At 51.6% G+C, this 14,169-nt stretch overlaps 1 protein-coding gene across 1 annotated transcript in view; it reads left to right on the top strand.

Annotated features, from left to right (window-relative positions):
• The first annotated feature begins 3,023 nt into the window (after positions 1-3,023).
• The window catches only part of PMVK (phosphomevalonate kinase), a 16,138-nt gene continuing 4,992 nt past the window's right edge, over positions 3,024-14,169 (top strand). Inside the window, exons 1-4 of the mRNA XM_015419120.1 lie at positions 3,024-3,260; positions 11,967-12,030; positions 12,483-12,635; positions 13,107-13,236. Of these exons, the coding sequence (XP_015274606.1) occupies positions 3,175-3,260; positions 11,967-12,030; positions 12,483-12,635; positions 13,107-13,236 (433 nt within the window). The 5' untranslated portion in view covers positions 3,024-3,174. The remainder of the gene's footprint in view (positions 3,261-11,966; positions 12,031-12,482; positions 12,636-13,106; positions 13,237-14,169) is intronic.

Below are 14,169 nucleotides of genomic sequence, written 5' to 3'. Positions count from 1 at the left end.
AAGAGCGGACTGTAACAAGGACCTTTTCTTGGCCCGCTGTGGGACGACAGGGGAGGGGAGGTGGCGAGGTAGCTCTGATGCTGGGACTCGGCATGGGAAGTGGGCGGTTCGAATCTCTCCCCCTACCACAGGCGCAACGTTCTGATGTGGATCCACCCAGGTCCCCCTCCCTCTTTCCGTGCATTGACTCGAAGCCCACCAGTCTGCCCAGAGGGGGTTGTTCAGTCAGTAGTGGCCAGCGGTAGTGACGTCGCCAACCTCTTCCCTGATATCGCGGGACTGTTTTTCCACCCAAGTGCCCTGTCTTTGCCAGTTTATTCTACAGAACGGAATAGGAAGAAATGTTGTCCGGGGACGGAGGAAGATCTGCCCACTGGCCAACATACAGACCCAGGCGCCATGGCAAAGTTGAGGAAAACTCATTTTCATCCCAGGCTACCCACATAAAGAAAGGCAGTCTTGGGTCCTCCAGCACCTCTCATTTTAGAAATCAGGCAGTCAGAGATTTATAGTGGTGGAAAGCGTTGCCAAGTTGCAGGGAGCCAGTTTGGTGTAGTGGTTAGGAGCGCGGACTCTAATCTGGGAGAACTGGGTTTGATTCCCCACTTCTCCACATGCTGCTGCTGGTGCGACCTTGGGTCAGTCACGTGTTCTCTCAGAGCTGTTCTCTCAGGAGCAGTCCTCGAGAGACCTCTCTCAGCCCCACATACCTCACAGGCAGTGTTCCCTCTAAGCTGAGTTAGTGTGAGCTAGCTCACCGTTTTTTAGCCTCCGGCTCACAGATTTTTGTCTTAGCTCAGGAAGGATGGCTCCAGAGCAAACTAATTTATGCAGTAGCCAAATTGCTCACTCACAACTTTAATGCCAGGAGCTCACAAAGTAGAATGCTTGCTCACAAGACTCCACAGCTTAGAGGGAGCATTGCTCACAGGGTGTCTGTTGTGGGGAGGGGGAGGGAAAGGAGATTGTAAGCCGCTCTGAGACTCCGAGTGAAGGGCAGGGTAGACATCCAATCTCTTTTTCTTCTGACCTATGTGAGATTTTCAGTGTTTCTGGGATTTTGTGGGGGTTTGTGGGATTTTTAAGCCAAGAGGCGAACAATGGCGGTTTGCCGTCGCCTGCCTCTGCGTAGCAACCCTGGACTTCCTTGGTGGTCCTCCATCCAAGGACTAACCAGGGCCGGCCCAGCTTAGCTTCTGAGATCTGGGCCATTGGCGCTTCTTACAGGCTAGTAATAACTGCCCTCCCCTGTCCTGATTCTTCAAAAATGTTGTGTTTGTGTGACGATTTCTGATTCTACCATCCTTGTTGAAAAGAGACAGATGAAAACACGGAAGCCGGTTCCTTTCTCTGGTTGAGTAGCGCTGGACTGCCTCCTCCTCACACACCCCCTTCTCTCCACACTAATCTCCCTTTCCCCTCACAATTCTTTGCACTGTGAGTGTGGCAGAAACCAAATAAAGGCACTGACTGAAGGGACTGAGTAATAGAAGGATATGTCAAGTGTGTGTTTGGGGATAGTTTTGTCCCTAATTTCCTACCCCACCCCGGCATCCTACATACCTGAATTTCTTGGGGAGAGGAAGGGAAGGCGATTGTAAGCCACTTTGAGACACGTGAGGCCTGCTGGGTGATCTTGGGCCTGTCCCAGTTCTCTGAGCTCTCTCAGCCCCACCTGCCTCACAGGGTGCCTGTTGTGGGGAGAGAGAGGGAAAGGAGATTGTAAGCCACTTTGAGACATGTGAGGCCTGCTGGGTGGCCTTGGGCCTGTCCCAGTTCTCTCAGGACTCTCTCAGCCCCACCTGCCTCACAAGGGGCCTGTTATGGGGAGAGGAAGGGAAGGCGATTGTAAGCCACTGAGACACTTGAGGCCTGCTGGGTGGCCTTGGGCCTGTCCCAGTTCTCTCAGGACTCTCTCAGCCCCACCTGCCTCACAAGGTGCCTGTTATGGGGAGAGGAAAGGAAGGCGATTGTAAGCCACTTTGAGACACATGAGCCCTGCTGGGTGATCTTGGGCCTCTCCCAGTTCTCTCAGAGCTCTCTCAGCCCCACCTGCCCCACAGGGTGCCTGTGTGAGGAGAGGAAGGGAAAGGAGATTGTAGGCCGCTCTGAGACTCCTTCGGGTAGCGAAAAGCAGGGTAGAAAAACCTATTTTTCTTCTTCATATAAACTCATTCTGCTTCTCCTTCTGCCATCTCAGCAGGGCTGCAGATGAAATGAGAGGGTTTCTAAGCATGGGCAGAGTGCCTTTGATTATCTCTGAAAGCTGATACACAGACCACGGAGACCCTCCTGTACATTGTGGGATCAAGATGTGTCACCTATGCAGGCCCATAGCTACAGTGGGGCATTTCGGGGCTCCGCCCCCTCAAATGTGAGGCATGCCCCACAACATGGACTGTAAGCAGCAGAACAAAGTTGGGAGTCCAGGGGCACCTTCTAAGACCAACAAAGTTCTGTTCTGGGTATCAGCTTTTGTGTGAACGCACACTTCTTCTCAGACTTTGTTCATATAAAATGCCAGTGGTGTGACTTAATCATGCATAGAAAGTGGCATGCATGGAAAGTGACAGCGTGGGAAAGATGATGGTTAAAATGATTTTTAACAAGCTGAGCAGCTACGGTTGCCAATCTCCGGGTGGTGACTGGAGATCTCCTGCTATTATAACTGATCTCCAAGTGACAGAGATCAAGTTCCCCTGGAAAAAGTGGCCACTTTGGGAGGCAGACTCTATATGGTATTATACCCCATTGAAGCCCCTCCCCAAACGCCATTCTCAGGCTCCACCCCCAAAATCTCCAGGTGTTTCCAACCTGGAGCCGGCAAACCCAACAGCGTCTGTGCGCTTTTTTTTTTAACAAAGCTACTGAAGTACGCAGATATACTCTTCGATACGCCCCCTCCCGCTTACGCCCGCCCAACAAGGCGGGGTCTAAGGGAACCCCGCCCCCATCGGGACCGGACGATTCCGCCACTGTGATTCAGCCTTTCTTTCTCGGCCTAACCCCCCTCCCCGCTTTTGATCCTCAAATGGTAGCGCCCGCTTTGCCGGAAGCGGCGCCCATTGGTGCAAGCCGAAGGGGCGTGTGGAATGTTCAGTCCCGGGCGAGACCATTAACCCGGACGGGGGGTGGGGAACGGGGAGCGAGTCGTTGCGGGGTCGGGCTTCAGCGATGGCCCCCATTCCGCGGCTCATCTTGCTGTTTAGCGGGAAGAGGAAATCGGGCAAGGACTTCGTGGCGGAGGAGCTGCAGAGCCGGTAAACGGGGGGGGGGGGCCGGCCGGGCGCAAACGGGGGGGGGGGGGGAGGAGGAGGGATGGGCTCCCTGCGGAAGACCACCCACCCACCACGTGCATGCGACGCCTGCGGATTTCCCCCCTGCCTCTCTTTAATGCACGATTTCTCCGCTTTGCACGTGTATCAGCGAACGTCTGAAGGGGGCATACTAGGCCCAGAGATACCAACCACTCATTTCCGGGACTGGGAGGCCCAACGGCTGTCGCCGTGTTTGAGCTTCCCCGCCTGGCCTTCCTCGCAGGGTTGTGGTGAGGATCGAAAGCGCGAGAAGCCGTGAGCGAGCGCCTCGCGGGAAGAACAGGATCAAAGGCCCCAATAAATAACACAAATTATCCGGGCTCATGACAGACCGTCGGTAGAATCGCTTGGGAAAGCCGGAGGCTCCAGGGTGGCTGTGCCGGCGGCGCATTGGGTCATAACCTGGAGATTTGGGGGTGGGGAGCCTGTGTTGGGGACAATGTTCCCTCTAAGCTGTGGAGTGTTGTGAGCAAAAATTCTACTTTGTGAGCTGCCGGCGTTAAAGCTGTGAGCAAGCGATTTGGTTGCTGCATAAATTAGTTTGCTCCGGAGCCACCCTTCCTGAGCTAAGGCAAAAATGTGTGAGCTGGAGGCTAAAAACCTGTGAGCTAGCTCACACTAACTCAGCTTAGAGGGAACACTGGTTGGGGATATAGTGCCCTACTGGCCACCCTCCAGAGCTGTCAGTTTCCCCTAAAGATCTCCCGGAACCACCTGGAGGCTGGCAACTGTATTTCAGAGACAGGTTTGAACGTACCTTCCCCCCTCCCCCGTAGGTGGGACTTACTCTGCCTGTAGGGAAATTGCCCGGCAGAGACTCGGCCTGCAGACCTTCTGGACCTCCTCTCCCCATATGAGCCCCCTAGAGCACTAAGGTCCACCAACCAACATCTTCTGGTAGTCCCCGGCCCCAGGGACGCCCGACTCACCTCGACCAGAGTCAGGGCCTTTTCGGCCCTGGCCCCTGCTTGGTGGAAGGAGCTCCCCTATGAGATCAGGGCCAGTGCTCCCTCTAAGCTGTGGAGTCTTGTGAGCAAAAACTCTACGTTCGGAGCTGCTGGCATTAAAATGGTGAGCGATTGGCCGCTGCCTAAATTAGTTGGCTCTGGAGCCCTCCTTCCTGAGCTGAGACAAAAATGTGTGAGGCAGAGGCTAAAAAAATCTGAGCTAGCTCACACTCACTCAGCTTAGCGGGAACATTGATCAGGGCCCTGCGGGATTTACTACTATTCTGTGGGGCCTGTAAGACGGAGCTCTTCCAGCGGGCGTTTGGTTGAGGCAGCGGATATGTGCCCCCCCCCCTTGATCTTCCATCAGTGGCCTGGATCTGAGGAGCTATACAGGAACCACCTACTGCTGAGACATCAGGCTAAATTATATACGGCGCTTTATGAGCTATGTTGTTTTAAATTCTATTGTGGACTGTATTGAGGCTGATGGAACCTGCCCTGAGCCCGCTTGCGGGGAGGGCGGACTATAAGACCAATAAAAATTAAAAATATGTCGTCGTCCCCCCCCCCCCCCCCCCCCCGTTTGCCGGGAAAAGAATGTGGGCTCTGTTCTTCCACAGTTTACAGAGATATCATCCCAGCAAAGCCAGAGCTAGGGTTGCCAGTTCTGCGTTCGAAAATATCTGGAGATTTAAGGGTGGAGGGTGGGTGGGGTTATGAAGGCGAGGGACCCCAGTATAGATTAGAGTTGGCAGCTCTGGGGTGGGAAATACCTGAAGGGGTGTGTGTGGGGGGGTGATGTGGAACCTGGGGAAGGGAAGGGCCTCGGCAGGGTACAGTGTCATGGAGTCCACCCTCCAAAGCAGCCATTTTTCTCCAGGGGAAGTTGCGCCCTCTAAGCTGTGGAGTTTTGTGAGCAAAAATTCTACTCTGTGAGCTACTGGCATTCAAGTTGTGACCCAGCAATTTGGCTGCTGCATAAATTAGTTTGCTCTGGAGCCGTCCCTTCCTGAGCTAAGACAGAAATGTGAGCCGGAGGCTAAAGAACCGTGAGCTAGCTCACACTCACTCAGCTTAGAGGGAACACTGGAAGTGACCGGGAGATCTCCAGGTGACACCTGGAGGTTGGGAACCCTACATACAGCCCACCTTCCAAAGCAGCCTTTTTCTCCAGGTGAACTGGAATAAATGCTTTGAATAAATAAATAAGGAATAAATCATCAAGCGACGTGGTCTGCAAACCAGTCTTCATTCTGGGAGATCTCCAGTCCTCACCTGGAGGCTGGCAACCTTAATTGCGGGCAGAATGTGCCAACTGCCTCTCTTGTTTAATTGCTCTAATTTCTCTCCTGCCTTTCCTCCAGGGAGCTCAAGGAGTGGTAGTGTGAGTGGCTCTGTGCTTCCCTGTTTTATCCTTGGCAAGTTTGGCTGAGACGACCGTGACTGGCCCAAGGTCACCCAGCAAGCTCCCTGGCAGAAGAGGGGAATTTGAACTTGTGTCTCCCCAACTCTAGTCTGACCCTGATTGGGAGTAGCCCCTGCAGTCTTGGAGGGGATCCCATTTAAGATGTTGAGAGCCAGTGTTGTGTAGTGGTTAGATCTGGGAAACCCAGGTTTGAAGCCCCACACATGCCCTGGAAGCTCGCTGGGTGACCCTGGGCCAGTCACACACTCTAAGCCTACCTCACAGGGTTGTTGTGAAAATAAAACAGAGGAGAGTAGAACGATGTACGCTGCTTTCGGTCCCCATGGGGGGGGGGAGGTAGGATGTAAATAAAGTACATTAAAAAAACCCACAGCAAGGCAATTTGTCGTGGATGGTTTGATAAGGTATGTACCAGTTCTTGAAAAGTTTCCATCTTGCACGGATGCAGTTGGCTTCCAGATGTTCAGGATGGGGGGGGCAGGGAAGTTCCGTGGGGAGCTCAGTGGCCGACCCCAAATGCTGTGTGTGGGGGATATTAGGAAGGGAACTGAAAACAAATCAGCCAGTATCGTAATGCTCCTGTATATATCTATGGTGTGGCCTCATTTGGAATATTGGGTACAGTTCTAGTCACCGCACCTCAAAAAAGATATAGCTTTTGAAAAGGTGCAGAAAGGGGCAACTAAAATGGTTAAGTGGATGGAACATCTTCCCTGTGAAGAAAAGTTAAAGCGCTTAGGGCTCTTTAGCTTGAAGAAACGACGACTGAGGGGTGACTTGTTAAAGGTTTATAATATTATGCATGGGATAGAGAAAGTAGAAAATTCCTTTTCTCCTTTTCTCACAATACAAGAACTTGTGGGCACTCCATGAAATTAAGGAGCAGTAGTCTTACAACAGACCAAAGGAAGTCCTTCTTCACCCGAAGAGCAATGAACACATGGAATTCACTGCCGCAGGAAGTGGTGGTGGCTACAGGCATAGACAGCTTCAAGAGGGGATTGGATAAACATGTGGAACAGAGGTCCATCAGTGACTCTTAGCCACAAGGTTTAGAGGGAACCCTCTGTCTGGGGTAGGGATGCTCTGTATCCTTGGTGCTTGGGGGGGCCACATTGGGAGGGCTTCTGGAGTTCTGGCCCCGCTGGTGGACCTCCTGAGGGCACCTGGGTTTTGGCCACTGTGTGACACAGGGTGTTGGACTGGATGGGCCACTGGCCTGATCCAACATGGCTTCTTTAAGAGCCAGTTTGGTGTAGGGGTTAAGCAAGGTTCCCTTGCTCAAAAGCCAGTCGAGTCCGACTCTAGGGTTGCGGTGCTCATCTCCGTTTCAAAGCCAAAGAGCCAGCGCTGTCTGAAGACGTTTCCGTGGTCATGTGGCCGGCATGACTAGACGCCGAGGCGCACAGAACGCTGTTCCCTTCCCACCGAAGTGGTACCTATTTATCTACTTGCAATTTCTTGCTTTCGAACTTGTGGTTAAGTGCGCGGACTCTAATCTGGGAGACCCAGGTTTGATTCCCCACTCCTCCACTTGCACCTGGCTGGATGACCTTGGGCAAGCCGTAGTTCTGATAAGGGCTGTTCTTGAAAAAGAGCCGTTTCTGTCAAGAGCTCTCTCAGTCCCACCTACCACACAGGGTGTCTGTGGGGAGGGGGAGGGAAAGGAGTTTGTAAGCCACTCTGAGACTCCCTTGGGTAGTGAAGGGTGGGGTATAAATCCAATCTCTTCTTCTTATGTCTGGGGCATTATTCCTGGTGTTTGGGGATAACAGTGGGAGGGATTCTGGAGTTCTGGGCCCTGCTGGTGGACCTCCTGATGGCACCTGGTATTTTTGGCCACTGTGTTGGACTGGATGGGTCGTTGGCCTGATCCAACATGGCTTCTCTTATGTCCTTAGTGGACCCACCAGAACTGGTGTGCCTGGGAGTTTGTTTCCTTCTTGAGGTCTGAAAGCCAGCCAAACTCAACTTCCGTCAAAGCTCTGCCTATACGATTAAGTTAATGCATTTGAAATAATTTGCAACCCACGCTCCTTCTCTTGAGGTGGCTTCCAAGCAGCGGTGAAAATCCCGTCAAATCGCCCTGAGGTCAAGGGACTGGCAATTTAAACAGAGGCTAGAATGAAAAGGAGGATTAATGATTTCAAAAAAGAAACGTGCGACATAAAAACTCGGTGGGTGGGTGGGAGGGGTGGTGGGAGAAGACCGGGCGGAAGCACGGGGAGAGACAAACCCGGAAAACTGGCTTTTTGAGCAAAAGGTGTGCAAGAGTACCACAGAGTATGTGCAGAGTTCAATTCAGTTTGGGGCACCACACTGTAAGAAGGATGCTGACGAGCTGGAACGTGTCCAGAGGAGGGCAATGAGGATGGTGAGGGGTTTGGAGCAATGCTCCCTCTAAGCTATGGAGTCCTGTGAGCAAAACTTCTACTTTATGAGCTACTGCAATTAAAGTTGTGAGTGAGCAATTGGGCTACTGCACAAATGAGTTTGCTCTGGAACCATCCTTCCTGAGCTAAGATAAAAAATGTGTGAGCCAGAGGCTAAAAAACTGTGAGCTAGCTCACACTAACTCAGCTTAGAGGGAACACTGGTCTGGAGCCATATTCCCTCTAAGCTGTGGAGTCCGGTGAGCAAAGATTCTACTTTGTGAGCTCCTGGCATTAAAGTTGTGAGTGTGCAATTTGGCTGCTGCATAAATTTGTCTTCTCTGGAGCCCTCCTTCCTGAGCTAAGACAAAAATGTGTGAGCTGGAGGCTAAAAAGCTGTGAGCTAGCTCACACTAACTCGGCTTAGAGGGAACACTGGTCTGGAGACCAAGTCCTATGAGGAAAGGTTGAAGGAGCCGGGTATGTTTAGCCTGGAGAGGAGACGACTGAGAGGTAATAGGATCACCATCTTTAAGCCCTCGAAGGGCTGTCATAGAGAGGATGGTGCGGAGCTGTGTTCTGTTGCCCCAGAAGGTGGGACCAGAACCAACAGGTTGAAATTAAATCAGTAGGACGTCCTTCTTCACCCAAAGAGTGATTAACACTTGGAATTCACTGCCACAGGAAGTGGTGGTGGCTACAAGCATGGACGGCTTCAAAAGGGAATTAGATAAGCATATGGAGCAGAGGTCCATCAGTGGCTATTAGCCACAAGGTATAGATAGGGACTCTGGGGCAAGTGATGCTCTGTCATCTTGGTGCTTGGGGGGGTCAACAGTGGGAGGGCTTCTAATGTCCTGGCCCCACTGGTGGACCTCCTGATGGCACTGGTATTTCTGGCCACTGTGTGATACAGAGTGTTGGACTGGATGGGCCTTTGGCCTGATCCAACATTGGCATCTCTTATGTTCTTATGTTCAGTGTTCCCTCTAAGCTGAGTTAGTGTGAGCTAGCTCACTGTTTTTTAGCCTCCAGATCACACATTTTTGTCTCAGGAAGGAGGGCTCCAGAGCAAACTGATTTATGCAGCAGCCAAATTGCTCGCTCACAACGTTAATGCCAGTAACTCACACAGTAGAATTTTTGCTCACAAGACTCCACAGCTTAGAGGGAACATTGCCCCCAAGCACCAAGACTACAGAGCAACACCTGCCCCAGCCTGTGAGTTCCTATCTATACCTTGTGGCTAAGAGCCACTGATGGACCTCTGCTCCAGATGTTTATCCAATCCCCTCTTGAAGCTGTCCATGCTTGTAGCCGCCGCCATTCCATGTGTTAATCCCTCTTTGGGTGAAGAAAGACTTCCTTTTATCCGTTCTAACCCGACTGCTCAGCAATTTCATGGAGTGCCCACGAGTTCTTGTATTGTGAGAAAGGGAGAAAAGGGCTTCTGTCTCTACCTGCTCCATCCCAGGCATAATCTTGTAAACCTCGATCATGTCACCCCTCAGCCGCCATATCTCCACGCTAAAGAGCCCCAAGAGCTTTAACTTTTCTTCATAGGGAAAGCGTTCCAACCCTTCCTCGGGAGGTGGTGGGCTCTCCTGCTTTGGAGGTTTTGAAGCAGACGCTGTAAGGCCGTCTGACAGCAATGCTGCTTCTGTGAACTGAGGCAGCTGGTAAGCCCCTTCCGTCTCTGTTTCTGTGTCCCAGGGTACCTTGCCCTCTGGGGCTTAAGCCGACACAGCTCTCGTCGACACGGAAGCTGGGTCAGAGCAAAGGATTAGCCTAGTCTGGTTGTTTCCGACTGCGGCTGTACACTTCCGGCAAGTTCACAGAGAGGGCATACAAGTGGCAGCCAACCCCAGTGGCTTGTCCCTCAGCAGCTGGAATCCCAAGATTCTAAACATGGGGCTCCGTTTTTAGCACTCGTGTTTAAACAGCCGTTTCCTAGATGTGCCTGCTACGCTGTATACCGGGGGTGTCAAACGTAAGGCCCACGGGCCGGAAGCGGCCTGCCCAGGGTTTTAGTCAGGCCTGTGGCTTTCTTCTCCACACCTCTGCCCCCCTTCCCTGCCTGTTCTCACCCTTCCAGGGGAGATCGGGGCTGCCAAACTTCCCAGCTGGCTGGGCCTTGTCTTCATAGTTTCTCCTCCAGCAGTGGAAGTTTCAGTTTCCAGTGTTTGTATGCCAGTTGAAGTTGTCCACTTGCAAATAAAGGACTGATGTTGTGAGTCAGCTTGTGTCTGCTGAATGGACCTGAGAACGGGTGCCTGTGTGAGTACTCTAGCCTGTGAACCCGCAGCCAAAGGGGGACATTACACTGGAGATTCACTGCCACTCAGTGTAGACTGGGGGGGGGGGGAGCTTGCAATGCCCAGCCATTTCATGTTTTCCTAGGCTCAGAGCATTTTATATTTTTAGTTTTAGTTTCTGCTATGATTCTTGTGCTTTTTCTTAATGTTTTATTTCAAAAATTGCATTGCCAAATCTCACTATCCCCCACCACCACCTTTTCGTTTTAGGTAGGCGTTTTTTGGGGGGGGAGGGAAGGTTTGAGAAGTGCCAGTTATCAAAGACTCTTAAATAAAATATGGCAAGAGTGTTATTGTTTTGAGCATGTTTGTATTTTAAGTTAAAACACCCGTTTAATTGTGTTTGTCGGTCTCCTTTATAAAGTTAATATCTTCACCTTGAAGACTAGCAAAATTTGTGGCAGGGGAGGAGCTTTCGTGAGTCACTGCTCACTTCTTCAGATAGATCGAGACGGGTAGCCATCAGTGTTCCCTCTAAGCTGAGTTAGTGTGAGCTAGCTCACAGTTTTTTAGCCTCCGGCTCACACATTTCTGTCTTAGCTAAGGAAGGATGGCTCCAGAACAAACTAATTCATGCAGTAGCCAAATCGCTTGCTCACAACTTTAATGCCAGGAGCTCACAAAGTAGAATTTTTGCTCACTAGATTCAACAGCTTAGAGGGAGCGTTGCACGTGGCCCAGCCCGACAAAGTCCTATTTATATCAGAGCCTGCCCTTGTAACAAATGAGTTTGACACTCCTGCCGTATACCTTTGTTAGAACTGCCCTCTTTGGGTCCACCCAACATCTCATCAAGCAAGGCATCCTGTTCCCAGTAAGTGCCTCTGAACATAAGAACATAGGAAGAGCACTGCTGGATCAGGCCAGCAGTCCATCTAGTCCAGCATTCCTGTCTCACACGGTGGCCAACGGGTTCCTCTGGAGGGCCAACAACAGGGCAGAGAGGCCAAGGCCTTCCGCTCATAAGAACATCAGAAGAGTCCTGCTGGATCAGACCAGTGAGGGTCCACCTAGTCCAGCATCCTGCCTCACACAGTGGCCCCAACCAGTTCCTCTGGAGGGCCAACAACAGGGCAGAGAGGCCGAGGCCTTCCCCTCATGAGAATATCAGAAGAGCCCTGCTGGATCAGACCATTGAGGGTCCATCTTAGTTCAGCATCCTGTCTCACCCAGTTGCCTCAACTAGTTCCTCTGGAGGGCCAACAACCGGGCAGAGAGGCCGAGGCCTTCCCCTCAGAAGAACGTCAGAAGGGCCCTGCTGGATCAGACCAGTGAGGGTCCCTCTAGTCCAGCATCCTGTCTCACACAATAGCCAACCAGGTCCTCTGGACAATCAGCAATTGGGCACAGAGGCTGCCTTCTCTGCTGTTATTTCCTGGCACTGGGATTCAGAGGTTTAGTGCCATAGGTCTGTGAACATGGACCATAGACCTGTGATTTGCTTGCAATATGTGGTGTTTTCTGAGGTAGACTATGTCTAACCATGGAGAACCTGCAGGGTTCTAGAGGATATCATTGGCGAGTGGATCAGGGGTGCGGGGAGCAGTTGGACCCATCCATACCCCCCCCCCTCTTCTTTCTGACAGGCTCGGTCCAGATGTTTGCACCATTCTGCGGTTGTCGGGACCCCTTAAAGAGCAGTATGCAAGGGTGAGTTCTCTCACATTCCCCCCTTCCCGTATATCCCTTCATTGCATCCCTCCTTAAGAATTTCCTTGCTGACTCAGCCCATCAAAGTCCGATATACTCTTTCCAACCAATGCAACCCATCCTGATATGCCAAGGTAGACTGCCTCTGAAACTGGGGGTTCCATTTCGCCTCTGCAGCTCTGCCGTTTTCATTTGACCCTTGGTGTCTGGGAATTCTGGCAGTACAGAGATGTGACAGTTGCCACGGCGAGCCGCCATCCATAAACCTATCCTGCTTTCTAGTTGGATTTGCCTAACCCTGTCTTAGAACTAATACACGAACTGTTGCCGGATCTTGTGGCAGTGAGTTCCGCTGGGCTTGATGTGAAATACTTTTTCTCTGCCCTGCTGAATGCTGAGCATTTTGGCTGAGAGACCATGATCCTTCAGGCCTCCCTCTCTCCCACCTGCAGGAACACAGCCTGGATTTCGGTCGCCTCTTGGATGCCAGCAATTACAAGGAGACGTACCGGGAGGACATGATCCGCTGGGGCGAGGAGAAGCGCCGGACTGATCCTGGTTTCTTCTGCCGCATTGTGGTGGAGGGTGTTGCACAGCCCGTCTGGGTAAATCCTGGGTGACGGTGCCTCCGTCGGAAGGGCAGTGCTGGATCTGAGCACACACACACACATACCCCGAAATTTGTGTCACGGATCCCCAACCTTTTGGGGACCCCGTCACATTTAGAATTCTGTGGGCACATTTGGAATTCTGACAAGACATGGTGGGTGCGGCAACAAAATGGCTTCCACAAAATGGCTGCTGCTGGAGGCGGAGCCAGCCACAAAATGGCTGCTGCTGGAGGCGGAGCCAGCCGCAAAATGGCTGCCACAGCTTAGCTTCAGTCACATGGGGCTGATCCTTGTGCTGTGGGGGCAGCGGCTGCCATAGCAACGTTTTAAAAAAACCCGCACAGCCAGTCAAATCTCCAGTGGACAATTAGAAGCCTTACTGGGCAAAAGCCCCACCTGCTCCCTAAAAACCTGGGCGCCACGTTGGGGACCTCTGCTTTGTGCCTTTCCCCTTTCCCCACATAGGTTGTGAGCGACACACGACGTCTTTCAGACGTGGAGTGGTTCCGAGACGTGTATGGAGACTTGGTGAAGGTGGTGCGCATCATAGCCATGGAGGAGACCCGGAAGAGACGAGATTGGGTGTTCGTATCAGGTGAGGAAGGGAAGCATTGGGCAAATGTGGGTATTGTCCCTTCTTTTGGCAGACATACAGTCAGAGCCAGTTTGGTGTGGTGGCTGAGCGGCAACTGTAACCCGGTTTGATTCCCCACGCCTCCATTTGCAGCCAGCTGGGTGACCTTGGGCCAGTCACAGTTCTCAGAGCTGTTCTCTTAAGAGCAGTTCTTGAAAGAGCTTTCTCAGCTCCACCTGCCTCACAGGGTGCCTGTTGTGGGGAGGAGGGGAAGGGAAAGGAGATTGTAAGCTGCTCTGAGACTCCTTCGGGTAGTGAAGGGCAGGGTATAAATCCAATCTCCTCTTCCTCTGCCTTCTCCTCCTTCTTCCTGGTGAGGAATCTGGCGTTTTAAGATGCATTAAGAGGGATGAGATTGGTGTTCTAGTCCTGAAAAGAAACTGGGGATTTTCCATGCTGTATTTACAAAGTGGTTCCTAGCAATGCACCCTCTAAGCGGTGGAGTCTTGTGAGCAAAAATTCGACTATGTGAGCTGCTGGCATTAAAGTTGGGAGCGAGCAATTCGGCTACTGCATAAATTGGTTTGCTCTGGAGCCATCCTTCCTGAGCTAAGACAAAAATGTGTAAGCTGGAGGCTAAAAAAATCTGTGAGCTAGCTCACACTTATGCAGCTTAGAGGGAGCACTGGCTCCTTGTCCTCATGACTATGAAGAAAAATCTGAGGACTTTCCAAATTCATTTTATTTATTTTAGTTACTTTATTTATAATTATATTATATTAATTATATTACATTATATTATTTATACTAGAAATAAGGCCCGTTGTGGAAATACATACAAAGAGATCTAGAGAGAGGCTCTGGGAGAGTGCTCTGGCTTTGGGCAAACAGTGTCAGTTTCCTGTGGCAACCTCAGCAGGGTATAATGACAGAGTCCACTGTTTTCTCCAGAGG

Source organism: Gekko japonicus, unplaced genomic scaffold (genome assembly GCF_001447785.1).
Source record: "Gekko japonicus isolate JY-2015 unplaced genomic scaffold, Gekko_japonicus_V1.1 scaffold25, whole genome shotgun sequence".
NCBI lineage: Eukaryota > Metazoa > Chordata > Lepidosauria > Squamata > Gekkonidae > Gekko > Gekko japonicus.
Note: the sequence above shows the minus strand (reverse complement) of the source record. Positions and strands in the feature narration are given on the sequence as shown.